A 26,132-nucleotide genomic window follows, 5' to 3' on the forward strand; every position below is an offset into this window, starting at 1 on the left:
AGTTATTGTATTTTTAGGTAGTAGAATTTATTTATTTGGATGTAAGTCCTTTGTCAGGTATATATATTTTGAATATTTTATCTCAATCTCTGGCTTTACTTTTTTCTTGCAATATATTTTGCTAAGCATCTTTTAATTTTAGTGAAGCCCTATTTAGCAATTTTTTTCTTTTAAGGTTAGTGGCTTGTGCCCTCTGTAATAAATCATTTTTTAATTTGTTCTTTAGCTTAAAAAATTAACAGTTAATGAATAAGAATGTATTTCTACTGTAAAGAAAAATTAAGCAAGATATTTTGTGAATAAATTTTAGATCAAATATGTATTATACCTTAAAGTTTCCACTATTTCATTGTTTTGAACACAAAGATTCAAAGTGGTCACAAAGAATAGCAGCTTTAAAGTAATTTAATTTCTATTTCTTTGCCTTTACAATAACTGTGCTATTGTTTAATTGAATCTATTACCTAAACAAAGGATTATGTAGTATTATCAAATGGGCTAGAGATTTTAATTAAATCTGAAGAAAACTATTTCTAACCATTATAAATCCTAAACCAGGGTTTGGTGAACTTTTTCTGGAAAAGGCCAAATAGCAAACATTTTAGGCTTTGCAAGCATTATGGTCTCTGTACCAGCTGAGGTGCTATAGTGTGAAAGCAGCCACAGACAACACATAAATGAATTAGCATGACTGTTCTAACAAAACTCCACTTATGGACACTGGTATTTGAATTTCATAATAATTTTTACATCACTAAGTACTGTCCTTCTAATTTTTAAAAATCATTAAAAAATATAAAAACCATTCTTAGCTCATGGGTTGTATAAAAACAGGCAGTAGGCAGATTTGGCCCAGGGGTTATAGTTTGTTGTCCCATGGCCTAGAGAAAGTTGTTTCTGTCAATGTTCCTTGTTGTCCCCTTTTGTGAGACAGGTTTATTTCTAGTTCATCCTAAATATGCTGGTAAAGCCATTTGGGTACAGCTCTGTTTACAAAAGAGGTATCATTAGATTCTTTGATAGGCTTTAGACTTTGTCACCTGCCTCAATGTGCAAATTGAGCTCAGGGTAAAGAAAGAGGCTTTTGCACAAATCCCTAGAAAAGGCAGCTTGAGTCCTACCTTATCTCTCTGGGTTTCTGCATTCATTTTGCTTTTGACCTGTGAATTTCTTAAATTTCTTCTCAGCTCAGTTATATATTTTATCCAGCATCTGTGGCCATTTTCAGTAGCAGAATTATTCAGGGTATTTTGTCATTCTGCTAGAAACAGTGACCCTCTAATCACAAGTGATTTTTACTCACATTACTTAAATCACTGTGTTGGTGCACCTTCTTTTATTACCTTACATAAGTTTTCAAAGTTTTGGAGGTTAATGTCTTAGAGAGACTTTTCAATTCCTTCCCAGGAATTATACTTTACACTCAGGCTTTCTTAATAAGAAAGTGTCACTATTGGTGCAATGGGTTTAATCGGGCTGCTTAGGATACCTATAATGTAGGCAGAAACTTTAATCAAGATTGAATTAGTCTAATCATAAATGAAACCTAGATATACTTGTCTGTTATAAATAATAGATTTTAAATTTATGAAATCAGTGATATCAAATAACAGGAAATAACACTTAATGGATAAAGATAACTCTATTGAATCTGTTTGATGTAGGTAGGATTTCACAGACCATCAGCTTTATAAGGATCATTTAAGTTTTATTCTCTTAACTGTTCACACACAATTTCTGGAACATTCACCAAATAAGATATGTGTGATCTACTTTAGAAATAGTTCCAAATTCTGATAAATTCTTCCTGTATGAATAACCTCTAGCAGACTCTTCCAAATGGAAATTAATGCTGTCAACTCAGTTTTTATAGTGCCATTCAGACTTCTAATCTGCACATGAATTCCAAATTCTTTGGACTTTCCTTAATGATCATATGATTAAAACAGATAAATGAACAAGAATTCTGTACTACCAATATAATTTAGGTTTTGCAAAAAAGAATGTAGCTGGCCTTTGTCCTGGTCCCTAGGAGGGAGACTGTAACTCCTTGAAATTTCCCCATGATCAGAGTGTCTTCATTATTTATGGTGGGCTAATGATAGTTTAAACTAATGTGGTGACTCAAGATGGGGTCTGGACATTCTAGAAAGGGCAACCATGTGATTAGAAGGTTGGTACTTTGAGCCATGTGATACCAGCCTGACCTGCAGGGAGGGAAGTATGGAGGTTGAGTTCCACTGCATGGTTATGATTCAGTCAATCATACTTATGTAATAAAACCCCAATAAAAACTCTTAAGCACCAAGGCTCAGGTAAGCTCCACTGGTTAGCAATTGTCGCACAACAATCCACCAGAAGATGATGAATTCTAACTCCATGGAGAGAGGACATGGATCCTCATATTTGGGCCCTCCCAGACCTCTTCTTTTGGTTCTGATATATACTCTTTTTGCTGTAATAAAAGTTTTGTCATAATTATAGTGCTTTCCTGTATTCTGTAAGTGTAATAATTCTAGTTAATGATTGAAACTGAAGGGTTTGTAGGTTATCCTCATGTATTTGTAACCAGCTGATCAGAAGTGACAGCAGCCGTGGAAGCCCCCAAGCTTGTGACTGGTGTCTGAAATGAGGGCAGTTTTGTGGAGAACTATGCCCCTAACCTATGAAGTTTAGCTTACCTCTGGGTAATTCAGGTCAGAATTGTATTGCAAAGGCTTTATCATATTATTATCACTTGTAGTTACATTTACCCTGAGGTACCTTCTCATATCTCTAAGTTCGCATAGGAGTTGTGGTCATTTTAAAAGAATGAACCTATTTCTCACTATACAATGAAAAAGAAACCACTGTAATTGTAGATACTCATTATTTTTGAAGTAAACTAAACACAGACATTATTCATCCAACAAACTTTTATTAAATATGTTCCACAGTTACATTCTACTTGTCAGGATACAAGGATAAAGCACATAATTCCTGCTGTCAGAAAGCTTATAGTTTAGGAAACACTCAGACAAACCATTATAGTTGAATTAGTCAGTGCTACAAAAGAAATATGAAATAGGAAGAATAGCAATGCCAGATGAGTGGATGGGGAAGAAAAGCAGAGGCTTGGAAGTAGTGACATCAGGCTTCAAGAATGAGAATTGCACAGGAGGAAGAGGTCAGAGCGAGGAAAGTGCGTAACACCGAAGGTAGACAGTAGATTGCTCCCTGAGACCTGATATAAAGTTGACTAGCACACAGGAGAGGCAAAAATTGTGGTTTCATAGCAACACTGGAGCCAGATCATAAATGGACTTAAATACACGGTGTACATATATTTACATACATTTTATCTTGAATATAATGGGAAGCACAGAAATGTTTCAAGCAGAGGAATAAAATAAAGATGTGTTTCAGAAAAAGAAATCATTTTGGCAGCAGTGATGAAGATGAAGATTAAATGTCAGATGAGACTAGAATCAGTCTTAGTAAGTGATGAAGCAATTCTGGAGGAAAGAAATAAGGTCTTGGAATTATGATAGGAAGAGGAAAAGGGAAATCAGAAAGAAATGCATATACAGTGGGAAAATGGGAGTTCAGTTTTGCACACACAGTATTGAGCTGCTGTGGAAAATGCAGTTGAATATATGAGATGGCAGCTCAGGAAAGAAATCCCAAGTGAAAAAACACGTATGAAAGTCATAGCTTTAACTGGGTATTACGTGGCTCATGCCTGTAATCCCAGCACATTGGGAGACTGAGGCATGAAAATTACTTGAGGCCAGGAGTATGAGACCACCCTGGGTCAACATAGTGAGAACTCATCTCTGCCAAAAAAAAAGAAAGAAAAAAAAATTAGCCTAGTATGGTGGCATGCATCTGCAGTCCCAGCTATTGTGGAGGGAGGAGAATCACTTGGGCCCAGGAGTTTCCGGCTGCAGTAAGCTGATCATACTACTGCATTCTGGCCCAGGTAACAAAGTGAGACTCTGTCTCAGAAAAAAAAGAAGGAAGGAAAGAAAGAAGGAAGGAAGGAAGGAGGGAAGGAAGGAGGAAAGGAGAAAGAATGAAAGAAAGAAAGAAAGAAAGAAAGAAAGAAAGAAAGAAAGAAAGAAAGAAAGAAAGAAAGAAAGAAAGAAAGAAAAAGAAAGGAAGGAGAACAGAAGGGAGAAAGGGAGGAAGGGAGGAAGAGAGGAAGGAAGGAAGGAAGCAAGGAAGGAAGGAAGAGAAAGAGAGAGAGAAAGAAAGAAGTCATAACTTTAAAAGTGATTTTGGAGCCATGGGAGTAAATCAGATCACTAAGTAGAAATTTTGCAGAATGAGGGAAGAATAAGATCTAGAACAGAATGCTGAGAATACCAGCAGTTGAGGAGTAGACTAACTTAGAACAGATAGAAAGAAATTCAAGAGAAAATGGTGTCAGACAAACCATGGAAGGATTGATCAACAGAGTCAAAAAATGCAGAGAGATCCAGTAGCGACTGTCCCTATTTTAATAATATTCAGATAATTAGAGACCATGGCAAAAATAATTTCATTGTAGTAGGGGTGGAAGTCAGATAAAATCAATTAAGAAAACAGCAGAGATGATGAAGAATTTGAGATGATCTCTGAACATTTCTTCAAAATACTTATGGTGAAAAGGAAAAGTACTGAGGAATAGCTAGAAGTAGGCAATGAATGATTAGAGGACAGTTGTTTTGATTATTTTTAAGATGGGAGTATTCTAATATGCTGAAGGGGAGAAGTCAGTGGGGAGGGAGTACTTGAAATTATGGAAGAGGATAATAGGTCTCTGTGAAAGTGGGAGAATAAATTCAGAAAAGGGGTAGAGGGATCTGTGTTTGGCAAGATGAGGAATACTACATTCTGAGTGAAAATAAAACAAAACAATGGTAAGGGAGGGCGTTAGAAAGAGAACACTTACATTACAACTGGAAAATGGAATTCACTGACAATGGAAATACTACTGAACCTGCTAATCTTTGAAAATGATACAAACCAAGTAACAATTTAATACATTCTCTAAAGAGGAATATCATGCATAAATAAACCAAAGAGTAAGAAACAGTTCCATGTTGTGTTTCCTTTTAACCACTGAAATGGATATGTAGGTTATGAAAAGTTTCATAAAAAGTCCATAAAAATGGAATAACTTCATCCTGTAATTAAAATTTTACAATAGAACTGATATGGTTTGGCTCTGTGTCGCTACCCAAATCCCATGTTGAATTGTGATACCCAGTATTGGAGGTGGGGCCTGGTGGGAGATAATTGGATCATGGGGGTGGTTTCTAATGGTTTAGCACCACTCCTCTAGTGCTGTCTTGTGATAGAGTTCTCACAAGACCTGGTGATTAAAAGTGTATAGCACATCCCCCTTCTAATCCCTCTCTCCTGCTCTGGCCATGTGAAGAATGTGACTGCTTCCCCTTTGCCGTACACCATGACTATAAGCTTCCTGAGGCCTCCCCAGAAGCAGAAGCCTGTACAGTCTGCAGAACTGTGAGCTGATTAAAACTCTTTTCTTAATAAATTACACACTTTTTGGTATGTCTTCATAGCAATGTAAGAATGGGCTATAACAGAGAATTAGTACCAGGAGTGGGGCAATTCTATAAAGATAGCTGAAAATGTGGAAGCAACTTTGGAGCTGCATAACAGGCAGAGGCTGAAACAGTTTGGAGGGCTCAGAAAAAGACAGGAAGATGAGGGAAAGTTTGGAACTTCCTGGAGACTTGTTGAATGGTTCTGACCAAAATGCTGATAGTGATATGGACAATGAAGTCCAGATTGAGGTAGTCTCAGATGGAGATGAGGAACTTATTGAGAACTGGAGTAAAGGTCACTCTTGATATGCTTTAGCAAAGAGACTGGTGGTACTGTGAGAGAGATGATTTGGGTATCTTGTGGAAGAAATTCCTAAGCAGTAAAGAATTCAAGGTGTGGCCTGGCTTCTTCTAAAAGCCTATGTTCATTTGCATAAACAAAGAAATGACCTGAAACTGGAACTTAAATTTAAAAGGCAAGCAGAGCATAAAAGTTTGGAAAATTTGCAGCCTGGCCATGTGGTAGAAAAGAAAAACTCATTTTCTGGGAAGGAATTCAGCCAGCTGCAGAAATTTGCATAAGATAAGCTGAATGTTAATAACTAAGACAATGGGGAAAATGCCTCCAAGCCATTTCAGAGACCTTCCCAGCAGCCTCTTCCATCACAGGCCTGGAGGCCTAGGAGGGAAAAATGGTTTCGTGGGCCAGGCCTAGTGACCTACTGATCTTTGCTGCCTCAGGACATGGCACCCTGTGTCTCAGTGGCTTCAGTTCCAGCTGTGGCTAAAAGGGCCCCAGATATGTCTAAGGCCACTGATCCAGAGGGTACAAGCCATAAGCCTTGGCGGCTTCCACATGGTATTAAGCGAACAGGTGTGCAGAGGGTAAGAGTTGAGGCTTAGAGACTCCACCTAGATTTCAGAGGATGTACGTAAACATCTGACAGTCCAGGTAGAAATCTGCTGTAGGGGCAGAGCCCTAAGGAGAACCTTTACTAGGGCATTTCCTCCCCAGAAAATGAGTTTTTCTTTTCTACCAAATGTAGAGGGGAAATGTGGGGTTGGAGCTCTCAGACAGAGTTCTCACTGGGGCACTGCATAGTGGAGTTGTGAGAAGAGGGTCCTCCAGACCCCAGGATGGTAGATCCACTGACAGCTTGCACTGGGTGCCTGCAAAAGCCTCAGGCACTCAACACCAGCCTGTGAAAGCAGCTGTAAGGGCTGTAACCTGCAGAGCCACAGGGGCAGAGCTGCCCAATCCCCTGGGAGCCCATCCCTTGCATCAGTGTGGCCTGGATTTGAGACATGGAATCAAATACTATTTTGGAGCTTTAAGAGTTAATGACTGCCCTGAAGGGTTTTGGACTTGCATGGGGCCTGTAGTCCCCTTATTTTGGTCAATCTCTCCCTTTTGGAATGAGAGAATTGTACCCCCATTGTATCTTGGAAGTAACTAAGTTGTTTTTGATTTTACAGGCTCATAGGTGGAAGGGATTTGCTTTGTCTCAGATGAGACTTTGAACTTGGACTTTTGAGTTAATGCTGGAATGAGTTAAGACTTTGGGGGAATATTGGGAAGCCAGATTGTGTTTAGAAATGTGAGAAGGACATGAGATGTGGGAAGAGCCAGGGTAGAATGACACAACTTGGGTCTGTGTCCCTACTGAAATCTCATGTTGCATTGTGATCCCCAGTATTGGAGGTGGGGCCTGGTGGGAGATGACTGGATCACGTGAGGTGGTTTCTCATGTTTTAGCACCATTCCCCTAGTGCTGGTGCATAATAGAGTTCTCACAAGATCTGGTTGTTTAAAAGTGTGTGGCACCTCCCCACTCCCCTCACCTGTTCTGGCCACATGAAGGCCATGCTTGCTTCCCTTCTGCCTTCCACCATGATTGTAAGTTTCCTGAGGCCTCCCCAGAAGCAAAAGCCTGTACAGCCTGCAGAACCATGAGCCAATTAAACCTCTGTTCTTAGTAAATTACCCAGTCTCAGGTATGTTTTTACAGCAGTATGAAAACTAATAAAAGAACCTTGACAGTTTTCATAAAGAAAAAAGCAAAGCCACTCTGAAAGGGTGGCATCAAGTAGCTGGTTAGAATTCTCACAAGGTTAGTGACTTGTTCCTACATACCAACCCCATAGGGCACTTGAGTCAAAGTTATGCCTCTGCACATTATGATACAAATTAGTACAAGTGATGAATCTTCAAGGTTGCTTGCAAGCTAGGAAATTAAATCTAGAATGCCAAGTGCCTACTCTACTTCATTCAAAACAAATATTATCACTATGTTCTAGTATTGTGACAGTCACAAAAAGGAAGAGAACATTGTCTCTATCTCTCCGAAGTACAAAGTCCATTGGTGAATCCACAAATAATTAATTACTCTAAGAGGGCATGTGCTATTAGACATAGGAATGGAAACAGAAAAGGTATCACATTATGTCTGGGAGCATAAGAAAGATTTCCTGGAGCAAGGAATGTCTAAGATGACTCCTGAAAATAAATAGAAATCTACCTGGAAGATGGTTGTGGGAGTTCTCTAGAGAAACGGCATGTGCAAAATGGTGATGGCAAGAAAAACCCGACTTCTGGAAAGTTAGTTCAGTATGGCAGGAGTAAGAGGTATACAATAGGAGAATGGAGAAAGGATTGGAAAGATAGGCAAAATCTAAATAGTAAGGGTCTGTGTATTATTCTAAGGAATTTGAACTTTTATATAAGATATCATAGAAGGATTAAAAAAGTTTAAGATTACATGATGAATCTTTTTAGAGAAAACACTATTGCAGTGTAAAGATGGTCTAGGGCAATACTTGAGATAGGGAGACTAGTTAGCAGGCTACTCCCCAGTATAGGTGAAAAAGGACAGAGGCCAGAATTAAAGCTTGAATAGTGGGCATGGAGAACACTGGAAAGAGTCAAGAGATAAGCAAGGGACAAAACTGACAAGACAGAGAAATTACCTGGAGAGTATGAGAACAGTCAGGGTGACTCTAGAATCTCTGATTTGAGTAACTAGATACATCCTGTGTGATTAAAGCATTAGATCATAGATCTTGGAGCAAGTGTTATATTAGTGCCACTGTAGTTCCACCCAACAAACTAACTTGAAACTAATTTTTTTAATGGGGCTCATGTAATGGCTGAAATATTTTTATGTTATTGTTAGTAAAACTGTGGTTATTCAGCAGTACCGGAAAAGAATAAATGAGATACTAATTATAAACATTAAAACTTAAAATATAGACTGTAATAAAGGGATGGGCCTAAGAGGACAGAGAGCTGGTCAAATATACCTACACTTAATCGGATGAGGCTGAATTCTTCCAGGCCCTCAGAAACAGCAACTGGACTGTAGCTTAAACGGTATTTTTAACAGAAAGAACTAATGTGAAAAGGTTAGTCCAGAAAACAGAGTTCAGAAAGGGCACTTACAGGGCTCAAAAGAATTCCATTAACTAGGACACTATGTGGAAGAAAGATATTTTCTGCGTCTTCCAAGCATCTAGGTAATTAGACCCACTTACCTGTTATAATTTTATGCTTATCATATGCAAACTGGCATCTGAAAGAAGGGATGTTCTAATTAGAAATACACATTACTGGCTGGGCGCGGTGGCTCATGCCTGTAATCCTAGCACTTTGGGAGGCTGAGGCAGGCAGATCACAAGGTCAGGAGTTCGAGACCAGCCTGGCCAGCATGGTGAAACTCCGTCTCTACTAAAAATACAAAAAAATTAGCCGGGCATAGTGGTGTGTGCCTTTATCCCAGCTACTCAGGAGGCTCAGGCAGGAGAACTGCTTGAACCCGGGAGGCAGAGGTTGCAGTGAGCTGAGATTGCTCCACTGCACTCCAGCCTGGGTGACAGAGCTAGACTCCATCTCAAAAAAAAAAAAGAAAAAAAAAAAGGAAGAAATACATATTATTCACCTCTTCCTAGACCCTAATGGAAGTGGACAAAATGGCAGCCAGACTTTTGTATACCAGCAACAGATAAACACAGCTAGTGTTAGTCCATTGTTAAGCAACTGGTATTCTGGGCATTCTTTTTTTCTTTTTTGAGACGGAGTCTCACTCTTACCCAGGCTGGAGTGCAGTGGCGCGATCTCAGCTCACTGCATGCTCCGCCTCCTGGGTTCACACCATTCTCCTGCCTCAGCCTCCCGAGTAGCTGGGACTACAGGCGTCCGCCACCACACCCGGCTAATTTTTTGTATTTTTAGTAGAGACGGGGTTTCATCGTGTTAGCCAGGATGGTCTTGATCTCCTGACCTTGTGATCCGCCCGCCTCGGCCTCCCAAAGTGCTGGGATTACAGGCATAAGCCACTGTGCCCGGCTATTCTGGGTATTCTAAGAAAAATCCAGTTAGCATGTTTGTAAGGATGAAGGCCATCTGCAATGCTGCAATGCTGTCCTATCTGCAACATGTCTGGGCTTCCTGGACAACATTATACCAATTTAGTCTCTCTAAACCATGACATAAATAAACTTTGGTGATCTTGTGATGAGTCTTCTAAATCATCAAGAATCCAGAAATAGCTTCTATGTGTTACCTAGATATTATAAACAATAAGATCAGATCAAGCTATTAGAACAGTATCCAGTTTAATTAATCTTTTCCTCCTTTTCTGCCTTACTGCTTGCACTTCTATTATAGCAGGTATCACTGTACATATTGTGATATCCCTATAGAGCACAGGTGTGCTGCGTTCTTCATTTGAATATAATCCCTAGGTGGTACAAATAGTGATTTATGTTTCTTTTTGTCCCTGGGAACAAAAAGCACATAGCCTTATGCATGATAGATAGTAAGCATTTGTTGGACTGAACAAGGCACAATTAAGGTCAACTAGGTATCATAAGACTTCAAGTTCGTTGTGCAAGGGAATCAAGCTAAATCTCTACATGTGATGACCACTGAAGAATGTGCAAAAATCTGTCAAAATGTGATGCTCCAAAAATAACTCTAGCTTTCAAAAGCCTTTTTGGGAAGGGAGTATAAAAGTATTTCAAATGATTTTCAAAAATGAGTAATAATCTCAACTCTCTCTGCCTATTTATTTGTCTATCTGGTTGTGAAAGAAAAATCCCATAGCTTGTTTCAGTTTTGTTGAAATTTCACCATTAAATGGAATTTACATTTATAGTCATCAAATATTATGACAGCTCCACAAAGATTAAATGAGAGTTTTTTTAGGATCCATTTCTTTGTGGTTTTAAACATTATTAAACTGAATATAGAATACTGTTAATTTAAATTTGAACTTACTTTTATTTTCTTGACATTTGATATAAACTTCTAAAAGTAAGAAGTAGGATCCAGTTTGCATCATCCTCTGGCTTTAATCAATCCCTTTCCTCCCTTCCACCATTTAATTATGTTCATGGTCATCCCCACTAATTTATATTATTAATACATCTCAACTTCTTTTGTCACTGAGAAGACGCAAGACTTACTATCACCTCAGGTACAGATCGCTGCAATAGTTTATCAAGTCTCTTTCCTTGTTTCTAGCCTCTCTTTTCTCAGTTCATTAGTACATCTTGACTTGCCTCCTTTTGTTAAGTAGCACTTTCATCAAGACATTCTATGAATACTCATTTAACATCTATTATGAGCAGAACACCATGCAGGAGTTACAGAAAATATAAAGATAAAACATTGGCCTTGCCCTTAAAATCTATAGTCTTACTTAAGAAAAACACACAATAGCAATAGATTATTAAAGAAAATAAAAATAAGAAAAAAATTTGCAGTTTATGTGAGGTGGGAAAACACTACAGATGAGAGGGTTCTGAACTAGAATTCTAAGGATGATTCCTATGAGATAAAGTAGGGAAGTATTCCCCGGTAGAGGCAATACACTGAGCAATGAATGGCCATGAAATTTGAGATAAATTAACCAGAAGCAAGATAAAAAGCAGGTGAGATCACATAATTAAAAAAACTGAAGACCACAAACACTGGGGCAAGAATCTCAGCATGTGCTGTCTAATGAAGACCATCAAGCAGGAACACAGCAGGTGATCAACCATAGTTCGAGAAATAGGCAACTGGCCACTGAGCCACCATGTACAGTTGGGCAGCTGTATGTCATCTATGTGAATGGTACCTCTTGAAGTTGTGCCTACACCTGTTCAAAAGTACTCAATGACCCTGGCAATTTCAGATAGGTGAGTGTCTACCTTTGCGGGAGCCTAGCTTTGTAAAAGGGAACCCAATCATGGGGAGATGGGGCCAAGGCAAGAATTTAAGTCTCTCAGAATGAAATCAGTAGCAAAGTTCAACCTCTTGAAATAACAAGGCAGAGAGACAGGTCCTGATGACTAGGAATAAGGCAAGGAACTCTATTACTGAGATGGCAGGGAGGCCAGACAGGAGCACAGATAACAGGAAAGTAAATAACATCTAAGTGATGCAAACATCAAAATTAGTGTGATACTAAGTAATTTCTACATAGGATTTCTTATAGCTTCTCTGTCTAAGAAAGTGACTGGCCTCAGTCTCAGATCACCATGCCCTGAACACCTTCAATCTACTGATGGGTTTAATTGGTCACAGGACAAGATTATTAGGAATTAAACATCACACCTTATTCAAGAAAAAAATTATCTTTAAAATTACTAATACCACTTTCTGTTTCCTTTCATTGCAAATAACATTTCAGCTACATAATAATTTTTTTAAGCTTTGAGCTTTAGCCTGGATGTCCATGTTTTCTGAGTACTAAATATTCTAATTACAAATTCACTTTTTGTTTGGTGTCAAGGGGGATGGATGACGGTCCTAAACTGCAATTTTACCTAGACCACACAGAAACTCTGTAAAACCAGCGAGCTAGAGAATATTTTTGGTAGTAATACTGGCTAATGTTAATTGTGCACTATATTGCAGGCCTTTTGATATACAGTTTACTTATCACATTTAATCTTCACAAAACCCTAAAGGTAATATTTATAGTGATCACTAACATTTATTGAACACTTACAAAGTGCAAAACACTGTTCAAAGACACTGTTTATATGTAGTATTACTTCATTTAATCATCATGATGGTCCTATAAGTGCCTTTATTATCTGTATTTTACAGGCAATATAACTAAGGGTTCAAGAATTTTCCTAAGGTCACATTGCTAGTAAGAGAAGCCAAAATTCAAATTCTGTAGTCTGACTCTAAAGCCCATGACATTATAGTCCAGGCTTTTAACCACTGCTATTCACTGCTTCTGCAATTGGTATGCATGGAGAAAACAGTATTTTTGATACCACTAATACTACTACTAATATTTTGATATAATAGGATTTCATCAAGTTTTAGTGAACACCAGAAGACAGGCAATAGCCAGAAGCAAAGATAAGATTAAAATAGAATCTGTATGAGTTTGAGTCTCAATCCCAATAAGCCTTTATCAGAATATGTAATGAGCTCTGATAGTAAGATGTAAAAATTGCTGGAAAAAAAAAACAAACAATGCTACTAAAAGTATACAATAGAACATATTACTGCAAAACAAACAAAAGATCCTAATAAAATAAAGCTAAATGTAAGGAAATAAGATTAGGGTGAATCATATTCTATGACTACCCAGGATTTAGAAATACAAACCAAAATCACTCTGAGAAAATTAAATCTGTGAAAATTCTGCAACTTGATATAGATATCAGTTTAACTTTGGTTGAAAAAGTTTCTAGTTATCACGAAAAAAATCACTGTACTTACAGTGAAGTACAGTCATGTGAAGAATAACCCAAGGTCTACACAGTTTATTAGTGTATAAAATTTAGTAACAACTTACATTTAAAAAAATTTATATTGGTTATGCTAATTTCCAGGTTTAAGAAATTACTGTATTGCTTGCAGTTTTATATCAAAATCTATTAAAGGAAGAAGGGTAGAAAAGGAGGAGGAAGGGAAAGACACTTTTTATTTTTTATTTTATTTTATTTTTTATTTTATTTTATTTTTTATTGGGGTTTTGAGTCATGAAACAAAGCAAAGGTCCACAAGTGTAAATAGCTTACATTGGCTAATTACTAGTCTAGTGCTCTTTCCATTCTAACCCCAAAGGAAGCTACTGAATCCTACAAGGTGACTTAGAAATCATCTAACTAAAAGCATTCATGTTCCTGATAGCAAAAACTGGTCCGAACCCACATAGTTACTGGCAGCAGAGGCAGAATGAGAAGTGGGTGTTCTGACAACAGGTATTCTCTCCAGGCAAAACAATATATATATAATTTTTTAAGTATATTTTAATTATTTAAAAAAAAACTTTAGCACTTACTATGTTTCAGGCACTAAGTGCTTTTTATACATTAAAACATATTTCACACATATTTACTAGTGAATCTATTAAGCCCCCTTTAAAGGAAGTATCTTATTCACAAATGAATTTACTCAACTACAAGTATAGATTCCACATTTAAATATCACTGTGGTAGAAAAAATATTTTTGTCTTAAAAATAAATAAATTGACTTTGAAGAGGTTTCAATTAATAATGACTTTAAAAGTACTTCCATCCAATACAAAAAGTGATATTGATTTTATTCATATTGAAGAATAAAGAAAATAACTGAAAAATTAAATAACTGAAAATTTAAAATAACTGAAAAAAATTACATATGAGTCAATTGACACCATTAACCACCACAGAGCCGCAAATTAAAACCACAATGATATATCACCATACACCCACTAAAATTAAAAGGACTCACAACATCAAGTGTTGGCAAGGATACAGAGCAACTGGAACTTGCATCCATTTCTGGTGGGAATGTAAATAGTACAAACACTTTGAAAAACTGTTTGGCACAATGTGTTAAAGTGAAAACATATATCCTATAACCCAGCAATTCCAATTCCTAGGTAATATAACTCAACAGAAATGAATACTTAAACGTCTAACAAAAGACAAATACAACAATGTTCATAGCAGATTTATTCATATTAGCCCTTAACTGAAACTTAAACATCCATCAAAAATAAAGATAAATAGTAGTACATTCAAATAACAGAATTCTATTTAGCAAAGAATGAACGACTGCTACACAGAACATAGACAAGTAAAGCAGAGCCAAGGAAGCCAGATGCAAAAGGGTACATCTTATGTGGTTCCATGTATAAGAATAGCCAAAACTAATTTATAGTCAAATAGTGGTTCGGTTACTTTGGGGAGAGGAGGGCATTTACTGGGAGAGGACAAAAGGGAACCTTCTGGGATGCCAGAAATGTTCCATATCTTTATCAGAATAATGGGTACATGGTTATCCACATATGTAAAAACTCATCAAATTGTATACTTAAAATCTGGTGGACTTTGCTTTATGTAAGCTATATCCCATTTCTGTGATATTCATCCAGGTTGTTTCATGTAGCAGTAATTCACTCTTTTTGATTGCTGTATAGCATTGTATTATATGAATGTATCACAAAACACAATGATTCTTTTTATTGTTGTTGGGCATCTAAAAAAGTTTTTTTAAAAAAGAATTCAGTTCCCAAATGAACATTTTCTCTGCTAACTAGCAGATTCTGTTTACTTAACTACTAAGAAGAAAAGTCCATTCACTTTTTTTTTTTTTTTTTTTTTTTTGAGACAGGGTTTCACTCTGTCACCCAGGTTAGAGTGTGGTGATGTGATCATAGCTCATTGCAACCTCAAATTCCTGGGCTCAAGCAATCCTCCTGCCTCAAGCTCTGAGCAGCTGGGACTACAGGTACATGCCACCATTCCCAGCTAACTTTTTTATTTTTAGTAGAGACAAAATCTTGCTATGTTGGCCAGACTGGTCTCAAACTCCTGGGCTCAAGTGATTCTTCCTCCTCAGCCTCTGAAAGTGCTAGGATTATACAGCTGTAAACTACATTTGGCTCCATTTCCTTTAAGTTCTACTTTAAGTCTTAACAAATTGCCAGACAACATTTCTTTGGTGCCAAAAAAGTCTATAGTTGAACTCAGTGACAGAATAATTGAAATGAAGACAGTTTCTCTCATAGAATACCTCAGAGTATAATATTAAAATAATAATGTTTGCTTAAGAAGACTTTTGTCAATCAATAAACTATTTAGTGGATTGGTCTATAATTACTGAATTATGTAAATGATTCATAGAACTTTTGTGAATGGGGAAAAGAATGAGAACCAATCTAGGTGGACTTGACTTTCATATTATAATCTAACAGATGCTGTAGATAACTCTAAAATTAATTTCAAACTCTGTATCAATATTTGCCAATGTTTTCTGAGTCTTTACTAGTTGTCTGAAAGTATGCTAAGCCCTTTAGAAGTATTTTTTCATTTATCCTCACAATAATCCCATGAAAGATGTTACTATTATCCCTATTTTATAGAAGTAACTAAGGTTTAAAAAGGGAATGCGAGGAATACACCAAGTGGAAAGCCTAGACTAAAACATGGTCTGAATGACACCAAAATGTGAGATCTCAACCATCATAAAAAATCCCCTCTGCTCAGTTCTTCTCCTCAAGAAATTTATTTATAACTTATTACCAAGTGTAGATGTATACTCATTCATTCAATACATATTTACTGAGCATCAAACACTGTTCTAGCTGTTTGTTTCACATTAGAGCATAACATGGACAAAAAAATCCTGCCTTTGTGGTGCTTATATTCTTAGGACATGGACAAAAAACATCATAATAAATAAGTAAATTATACAGTTGTCTTAGAAAGTGAGCAATGCCACAGGGGCAAATGGGCGGACAAAGTGATTAGAAATGTCGGTTGAAGTTTTATATAAGATAGCCCTCACTGAGGAAGTGAATTCTGAACAATGACTTCAAGGAAGTAGAGCCAGAGCCACACAGCTATCTGTAGGGGCCAGGGGGACGGAGACGAGGAGGTGAGGCTGGAGAACTAGGGGAGTGGTGTAGACAGTGAGGGTATGCATGTGTGGCTAATATACAGCCTGGTAGTTCGCTTTTTATGTTTTGGCTTTTGAATGAAAGGGAAACCGCTCCCCTTCTCCCACCAAATCTTGGCTAGTTTAGCTATATTTCCCTAAAAAAACTTAAAGGGACACTGTAGTTTTTTTAAGTGCAAAAAGAATGAACTATGTATCCCTGATTGAACCTTTTTAGCAACAGATTTTGCAGGAAGGAACTGCCATATACAAAAAATGGGTTAGAAACACACAGAAAGTTTACACATACATGCACATACACACAGGCACTGAAGGGAACATTCTGGGAGCTACTTTACACAAAAATGCAGGGCTCTAGGTGACTTCTTTATGACAGTCCATATTGTTACTCATTCAATCTATTAAACTAGGATGAATGACAATAAAAATTTCCACATTAGACACAGAAAATAGCTCTAGATTTGTTTACTATTTATGCATTTTACATCATATGATTAACATATAATGCGTGGATGAGTATTTAAAATCACTGAGTTTATAAAAAGTGACTTTTTCTCTAAGTAAACAAGTGTACAATAAAGTAACTTCAAATCTTTTGACCTTAGTAAATACAGGTCCTTATCCTAAAGCAATGCTATCTTTAATTATCACTTATTTGTGAATTGTTAGAAAATAATGACTATCAATCAATTCAGTCTGAGTTCTACAAATATTAATCAAGATTTCCTCTAACAAAGGCAATCTCTGGGAACATGTAGGTTAAAAGGCCAGCTTCAGAGTAAAATAATATTCTTTATTCACAGTAAGGTCAGATGGAGTTTAGTCAGTCGCCCTGATGTCTTCTTTTCAATAGACAAACTACTTAAACAGGACAATTGAAGGATGACTTCTCTTCAATGTAGGGTAATTATAACTTGTCCATAATGTAATGCAGTGACTCGACTATGTTATTACTTCAAAATAAAAGTAGCATATGATGTGTTTATGACAATGGAATGGAAAAGCCATCAGCATTAACTTCTTATGACTATCTGCATCTCTCTCACATTTTATGACTACTGCCTGTAGGTCTCAAATATAAGGAAGAATTTGCCAGTGAAAATGAGTTACTCGCAAAGGTTATAAAAATATCTTAAAGATCTTTCAGTAAAAGCATAAATGTTCACCCTCAGGGATGACTTGGCATCATCTGACCTGAAAGCAAGAATACAAAGTAGAAAACTCTTCAGGTCTAATCTATCCATGTTATTCTTGAAGCCAAAAAAGGCTAAAAATCTTTTTTCTTTTGTCCTATAATCACCCTTCTCTTTAACCATCACTCTCTCTTCTGCTAGACATGAGACTACAAATTTGCTGACATAAATGAATTTGTCCTCTAACTGCTTTCATTATCATTATAAAACTACAATATTTGTTAAAAACTAATTTGAAACCGTTTTACAGCAAAATTTTCAAAACCCAGCCTAAATTAGGTAAAGCAATGATATCATTTAATCAGCTATATGACCAGGTATGTTTTGTTAATCTATTACCTAGATGAGGAGTTTATGTTTCAAGCAAAATGTAATATGTGTATTGATGTCTACAACTTCCCTGGAAATGCATCAACAAATAAGAGGGGTTGATGTCTGGGTAAAAGGATGAGTAAGTGATAAAGCAAAAACAGCAAAATGTTAACAACTTTAGAACCTTGGAGGCAGCTATATGGGTGTTGACTGTGACATTGTTTCAGCTTTTTTATATGTTTGAAATTTTGCACAATAAATTGTTGGGGAAAATATTACCACATTTGAAACCCGTTTTAAATGGCAAGGGAGAAATGTCAAATCCCACAGAAGAATTCTGCAAAAACCAATAGGCAAGACTTTTGCAGCTTATGTTTGTTGAGCTGAGGGGAAAAAAAAAAAAAAAAAAAAAAAAAAAAGATTACCATAATCCCTTTATCTGTCTAGCTCCAGAAAAGTACAAAAAATTTCCACTCTTATTGAGAAATAATGGCAGGTGAAAGCGTTGTTTGTTAAGAATTCTACGTGGTGAAACTAAGTTCCTCTGGCTAAATTTTGAAGCTTAAAAACAAATTATTACTGTTATTTCAGACAATGTTTCACTTCCTTGATTACCCAGAATAACTTTATTTCAATACAGATATATTTCCTGAAAGGAGATAAACCACACCTTCTTCGGATTACTTAATCATCCTTTTTGGCAGTGTCCTTTCGCTGTGAATCTATCTGAAAATATTATTTTTTTAAATCTGAAAATAAAAAACACAAATGATCAACACGTTGGAAAATGTGTTTACCTACTCAATAGCGTGCATATGAACTATATGTTTTGTGTGTTACAAGCCTTTCACTACAAATGACCTTCTAAAGTGGTACTGAGACAGGCATATTTATGTTTGATATTCCATTAATGACTTTTTGGTAGTTATTTAAAACATACCACCCTCTGTATTTAATAAAGATGGAAAAATACGTAACTCAGCTACTAGTGGATAATAATGATTTATGCAACAAACATTTAATACCTTATGTGCGAGGGATAGTGCTAAACCTTAAAGATGAGAATACAAATAAGATGCAGTCCCTGAATTGACTAAATCAAGAGTTTGGTGAAGAAGAAACACAAATGAACAAATATAAAATCTCATACATTGGTTAGTAAGTATATGTAGAGTAATACTGTAATAGAGGAGAAACCTAAATTAGCTTAGCGGGGTGAGGGTCTCTGGGAAGGCTTCCTGAGCTTGGTCTTAAAGAATGGGTATTAGTGATCTAGGCAGGAGAGAATGGGAGACAATATTCTATGATGACGCAGCAGCACAGAGGAACAAAGCAGCATGTTGTGGGCAGAGAACTATAAGCAATTCAGTATTGCTGGAGAGAAAGCTCATGGTATGGAGTGGAGACAGCTGATGCTAAAAAGGTAGGCAGTGGCCACACCATGAATGATCTTGTGGGGTATGTTAACAAACCTGGACTTTCTCTTGGTCTCAGAAGGATCTAAAAGGGGTGTGATATTTTCAGATTGTGTACCAACTATAACTCTCTGACTCCCTTGAGTGAAGGAGACATGATGATCAGCTACAAGAGTGACAAAATGAGGACCTGAAAACCAAGATGGTGACAGAAGGTATGGTTTCCATTGAGATATACAGGCAGACAGGACAGACTGGATGTAGGGGTGACTCCCAAGTGTCTGGCTGGGGTTAATCTGTTGATGACAATACTGTCCTCACCTACTCCCCCCTCCATCCAAGTAGCTAATATGGAAAGAAAAGCAAAATTGAAGGGGAAGGTTATGGATTCAATGTTGGAAGTGCTGAATATGACTCCGGGTTACCTAGGTGAAGATTTCCAGCAGAAAGTTAACAAGAAGCCAAGAGGGAGGAAGTCTGGATAGCAGGCTGAAATTTGAATCTGCAAAATATTAGAGACACTAGGAATTTTGAGAGAACAGCCAGTTTTTTGGGGGTTTTGTTTGTTTTACTTAAGCCATTCTAATAGGTGGGTAGTGGTAGCTCATTGTAATTTAAATTTTTATTTCCCTAATATCTAATGATGTTTAGGATCTTTTTTTGTTTGTTTAGGATCTTTTAAAATGATTATTTGTTGTGTATCTTCTTTGGTGTCTATTCAAATCTTTTGCCCATTTTTAAACAATGAGCTGTTTTATTATTGCTTTTTGAGTGCTCCTTATATATTCTCCACACAAGTCCTTCATCAGATACATGCTTTGTAAATATTTTCACAGCATGTGGCTTCAACAGTCTTCTGAAGAGCATAAATTTTTACTTTGTTGAAGTCCAATTTGTCAATTTTTTCTCATCATGCTTTTGGTCTAAGAAATATTTGCCTAAATAAGGTCACAAATATTTCCTCCTATGTTTTCTTCTGGTATAGGTTTAGGTTTTTCATTTACATCTATGATCCATTTTGAGTTTTTTGGGGCGTGTATGTGGTGTGAGGAATAGACCAACGTAATGAGAGGGGATAAAACCAGCCAGGAAGAGTTTATAGATAGGAAGTGCAAAAATGTGGATGGAACCTGGGAATGAAAAAAAGCCAAGATTCAAGGAAGCAGAGTTCGGCATTGTGGGGGAGGCAACAGGAAAATTCTGAGTAACCAGCACTGCCTGCTGAGAAAAGCAATGACAGCTGTCTTTTCAACTTGGATGAGGTCACCTTGGGAAGAGCATTTTCAGTCAAAACAAATCTTCTCTATTCATAATCACATGTAACCAACAGCTTTATAAGAATTCCCCCGGCAGAAACACTTGAGAGGTCTGAACTCCCTGAGCGCTATTAAAGGTCACTTCTTTTTTTTTTTTTTTTTTTTTTTTTAATTTATTTATTATTATTATACTTTAAGTTGTAGGTTACATGTGCATAACGTGCAGTTTTGTTACATATGTATACTTGTGCCATGTTGCTGTGCTGCACCCATCAACTCGTCATTTACATCAGGTATAACTCCCAATGCAATCCCTCCCCCCTCCCCCCTCCCCATGATAGGCCCCGGTGTGTGATGTTCCCCTTCCTGAGTCCGAGTGATCTCATTGTTCAGTTCCCACCTATGAGTGAGAACATGCGGTGTTTGGTTTTAGGTACAGGAAGATCTGGGATTCCTGACACTGAGGGTGACCGAAGCATCCTTGGGGCACTCCAGGCATAAGGTCAAATCAGAAGCACACTCACTGCTGGGTTTGCCAATCTGACGCTTCACCAGAAGACACCTAGTTGAACTACAGGAGGATGAGAAGGGGGGATTAAAATCTGTGCACTCGGGAAAATCCGGGGACAAATCAGGAAAATCCTTCCCGCCCTCCCAGTTTCTGGAGAGGAGGAGTAGGACGCAAGGCCCCTCCACACTTTCTCCCACGTGGCTCCTCTCCGGCAAAGAGCTACTGCACTTACCCAGGCTTAGGAAGCGGGTGTTTAAGCCATGGGTTAGGGGGATCGTGAGCACGCCCGATCTTTTCCCTGAGGCAATGAAAGGGGTGCTCCACGGACTCCTCTCGGCCGACTGACCTTTCGCCGCCCTGCCCCAGCGGCCGACGGGTTTCTACCCGTGAAGCGGGGGCTCTAGTCTCCGCAGCCCGCTAGCGGCTAGCCCGGCCCCCTCCCGCTAGTCGTAAAGTGCAGTAAAGGCACCAGCATTTTGCGGCACCGTAGGTGAGGCCGGCGGCGTGGGTCCTTGCGGTGCGTGGAGCCGGCGCTTTGGTAGTTCCTTCTGCGGAAAGACGGTAGTTTGGAATTTGGAAAGGCCAGGGAACTAGGTACGATTCTGTCAGCGGGTAATTGGCTGCTCCTAGGTTTGTGTAACAAGCGGTAAAAGTGGTAGGGTTGTTTAAAACCTCTTATCGCAGTCCTTAAGCGTGACATATGCTTCCCAAACCCCTCCTTGTGACTTGCCGCTTCTCTTGTGCTACTTTGGTTGTCACCTTCGTGTTCATCACTAGATTTTAGGTGTCCTCGGTGTAACTGACGGTTTTTCTGTCCACTTCGTCTTGCAGTCTCTCTTCTCCTGAAGTTTGAAATGCTTTATCTCATCGGCTTGGGCCTGGGAGATGCCAAGGACATCACAGTCAAGGGCCTGGAAGCTGTTAGACGCTGCAGTCGAGTGTATCTAGAAGCCTACACCTCAGTCCTGACTGTAGGGAAGGAAGCCTTGGTAGGTGCTGAGCGTTCCCCAGCCTCCTGGGAAGAAAGCTATCTAACATCTGATTTTCATACACTAAGCTGAACAGAATTTTCAGGTCTGCTTGTTTAAACCCTTTGAAACGCATCCTTTGTTCATTAATGATCTGAGGAGCAGAGGAATGGAAATTATACACCAACCAAGTGACTTGGAAAATGAAAGTGTGCTTTGTCCTATTTTACAAGTCTAATTTTGTGGCTTTCTCCAGTAAATAGGAAAGCCATTTTATACTCTTGGGGGATAGTTATCAAAACCCCTTATTTCATGAGGTAGTCAAGAAATCCTTTCTGAGTTGAGTGCTAATGAGGTGCTGACACAGCCTTAATGAGTTGGTTATATATTCAGAAACCAAGCTGAAAGCTTCCTCCTTTGAAGTATGTCCATAGGGAATGGTGATTGCCTTTCTATATCATATCCAGAGAGATCTTACCTTAAATAGACTATCTCCCAATAAGGCTTATACTGATACACTTGTATACATTGAGTGAGCCTGGACTTAATATATACAAATGTATGAGTATACAGTTATATGAGTATACACTAAGTAACCAGAATATTTGTTAGTGTATTATACATTTAGTTGGCCCTCATAAGGGCCCAGTAAATTTGAGGGAAGGGTCAACTCCAGGTTCATTGTCAAACTCTAAGTAGAATGTAAATCAAATGATTAATACATATGTTATGGGAGAAGAGAGTAGATTTTTAGAATTGTCTTTGTCCTGTCTTCCAAACAAAAAATTGACTTAAAATTTTTAGGCCTTAGATTACTTTAACATTTGAAGAAGGAATTAAGAACTGCTAGTTGAATTGGCCATGCATTTAAATAAAAGTTGTGTGTAAAGACCAACTTTGATATATACATATACGTGGAGAGAGAGAGAGAAAGTAAGTCTTGCCCTGTTGCCCAGGCTGCGGTGTAGTGGTGCCATCATGGCTCACTGCAGCCTCAACCTCCTGGGCTCTAGTATCCTCCCACCTCAACCTCCTGAGTAGCTGGGACTACAGGTGGGTGCCACCATGCCCAGCTAACTTTTTTGTATTTTTTGTAGAGACAGGTTTTTGCCATGTTGCCCAGGCTGGTCACAGGTTCCTGGACTCTAGCGATCTGCCTGCCTCAGCCTCCTCAAGTGCTGGGATTATGTAGGTATGAACGACCACACCCAGCCTAAGACCAGCTTTCATTTAAAAAAATTTTTTTTCCTCATTTTTTCACTCTTAGGATAGAACCAAAATATCTAAGCTCAGAATGATAGAAATGTGCCTCTCTAATCAGTGATTAAGGAAAAGTAGAAGGAACTTAATACCATCAAGAAAAGAGAGACAAATAACAAAACAGCAGTTTGATAGAATGACATATCAGGGGATGGCATAGAGGAAAGTTTGGATAAAGTTTTATCTTTGCTTTGTTACATGTTTTTGTGACCTTGGACAAGTCCTTTAACTTTAGTGACTTTTCTAAATAGGGTAAAAACCACCTACTTTAGGTGTTGAGCATAGGTCTTAGCATAGGTTCTTAGCTATGGTACATGGCACAAAAGTGTTCAGAAATAGAAATTGTCAATGGTCACATTTCCAAACTTCTCTGAACCTCAGTTTCTTCATTTGTCAAGTGGGAATCCAAGCAGTTATCCTGTCTCAGCCTCCTGAGTAGCTGGGATTACAGGCGTGTGCCATTGTGCCTGGCTAATTTTTGTATTTTTAGTAGAGATGAGATTTCACCATGTTGGCCAGGCTGGTCTCGAACTCCTGACCTCAGGTGATCCACCTGCCTCGGCCTCCAAAGTGCTGGGATTATAGGTGAGAGCCACTGCGCCCAGCCGAGGTCTGCCACTTTTGACCTCTACACTGTACTGTGTCTCTGTATTCTTAAGGATAGATAATAGCTACACAAAGTGTAACTTCACAGAACACCTACAGAGAAGGTAGTATTCAAGCAAAATGGTCAATGCTGGATCCTGCCCTACTTAATAATTTATTCATGTACTCCTTTGTTTGACAGATATTATTGAGTACCAGATACCACTGCACTACAGCAATCCTTATAACTTTTAATAACTCACTCAAAGTTCTCAGTATGTAAGAAACCGTATTATTTATCTATGCATCCAGTTTTACTCCATTTGAATTATTACTTCTCAGGAAATCAGTTTTAAGATTCATGCCTCTTCATTCTGTACTGGCTGATGAAATGAAAAAAAAAAAGGATTCATGATCTTGCATAACAGCCTGTAACCACTATCAGATGACTACTAGCTTACTAGCTCACTCTCTACTGAATTTGTTCTCTAGAGTTGAGCTGTAGGGAATTAAATCACAAAGCAGTTTGTTTGCAAACTTCCTACATATTTAGAATTCAGTTATTGCTCCTGCAACTCTGCCTTTTTAGCAGAAACTAAGGAATATACTTTTAAATTACTATCTTCTGTATTTATGTAGGAATGTTCACTGGTTCTGTAAACAGCTAAATTTCTATTGTTTTTCATTGGTGCTGCCTTTTTTTTTTTAGCTGAGTTTACATATGTTTAACCACTGAAAATTTAATAAAAGCTAAACCACCATGTTTGTTTAAACTTATTGTTTAATATATTTATTCCATATTACATCATGTTTCTGAAGTAGGGCTCATGTGTGTACATATTCTGTATTCATCCTATAGTGTTCTACTTGGCCTTTAGAAACAAATTTAGAAATAAATTAAAAATGCAAAAAGCCTCAGATGTTTAGAGGTCTGTCTCCTTTGGGATATTAAGACAGCCCCAAAGACAGAGTTTAATTGCAACATGATATAAAGTACTGGCTCACTGATGAGTTGTATTGAACGATCTGTGTTTGGGTGGTTGCCAAGATATGCACCAGTCCCAAACAAACAGTGTGTGTGTGTGTGTGTGTGTGTGTGTGTGTGTGTGTGTGTGTGTGTTAGAATGGTCACCTGCTGTCTTTTTATCTTGATATTGGACTTATATCTGTAGGAAGAGTTTTACGGAAGAAAATTGATTCTTGCTGATAGAGAAGAAGTGGAACAAGAAACAGATAATATTTTAAAGGATGCTGATATCAGTGATGTTGCGTTCCTTGTGGTTGGCGATCCGTTTGGGTAAGTCAAGGCAGATAGTTTTGAGTTTTTAACTCATTTACTTTTTTTTAATCAGTAAGAATTATTCTATTGCATTTAAAACTTACCTGCCAGGAACTCTGTTTACTTAAGCTCTATCTAAAATGTTGTAGTTTAAACTTTCATGATCTTTGAGATTAATGAAGAAAAGCTACTTGGTAAATATATCATCATATGTATCACTGTATTATCAAGTGTCAACTGTAAAGTTTGTATCATTGCTTCTGCTGTTTTAGAAGGTCATGTAGGGCAACAAATGCCTTAACTGGTATATCATTATTAAATAGTTCATTACAGTTCATTACATTATCAAAAGTCACGCCTGCCATTTGCTGCTGATAATTTCAAGCATCTTTGACTTCTTTTGTCCTGGGTTTTTTTTTTTCCCTTTTGTAATCATCTACCATTTGGCAATACTGCCATCACTTTGCTTGCCTTGAATTTATCGTTTATCAAGTCTCTGATTTCAATTTATTATACCCATTGGGAACCCTGTTCTTTGTCATTACCATGAAGATGGGCTTCTACTGCCTAGTCAAGCATCATCAATCTCTAATGTCAAGTCAAACAGAAGAGTTTTTTGTCTACAGCTGGTTACCTGAGATTTATATCACAGATTTAAGGAACATAAGGACCATGTAAGACCTTGGAGGGGACTAGGAATTTAATTTAAATATAGTGGTAAACTTTTGCAGGATTCAAAGCAGAAAAAGTCAAAATCTGATTAGCATTAAAAGATCACTCTAAATGCTTAGGTAAATGGATTTCAGGGAGGCAGGAATGTTTTGGGTGGAAAAGAGAAAAAGATGGGAACATATTTAGAAGAAGAATGCCAAGATGGATGTGGTAGATAAGGAAAAGGAAAGGAGTAAATCTGACTCCCAG

At 37.7% G+C, this 26,132-nt stretch overlaps 1 protein-coding gene and 1 long non-coding RNA gene across 3 annotated transcripts in view; one reads left to right on the top strand and one right to left on the bottom strand.

Moving 5' to 3' along the window:
* LOC106999933 (uncharacterized) overlaps positions 1–21,550 on the bottom strand; it is a 62,225-nt gene extending 40,675 nt beyond the window's left edge. Inside the window, exon 1 of the long non-coding RNA XR_003721437.2 lies at positions 21,352–21,550. This is a non-coding gene — a long non-coding RNA (uncharacterized LOC106999933). The remainder of the gene's footprint in view (positions 1–21,351) is intronic.
* A 70-nt stretch (positions 21,551–21,620) lies between these two features.
* DPH5 (diphthamide biosynthesis 5) overlaps positions 21,621–26,132 on the top strand; it is a 35,945-nt gene continuing 31,433 nt past the window's right edge. Inside the window, exons 1-3 of one of the 2 annotated variants that reach the window (XM_028844594.2) lie at positions 21,621–21,713; positions 21,951–22,108; positions 25,105–25,229. In XM_028844594.2, the coding sequence (XP_028700427.2) occupies positions 21,974–22,108; positions 25,105–25,229 (260 nt within the window). In that variant the 5' untranslated portion in view covers positions 21,621–21,713; positions 21,951–21,973. 2 annotated transcript variants of the gene reach the window in all.

Source organism: Macaca mulatta, chromosome 1, assembly GCF_049350105.2.
Source record: "Macaca mulatta isolate MMU2019108-1 chromosome 1, T2T-MMU8v2.0, whole genome shotgun sequence".
Lineage (NCBI taxonomy): Eukaryota > Metazoa > Chordata > Mammalia > Primates > Cercopithecidae > Macaca > Macaca mulatta.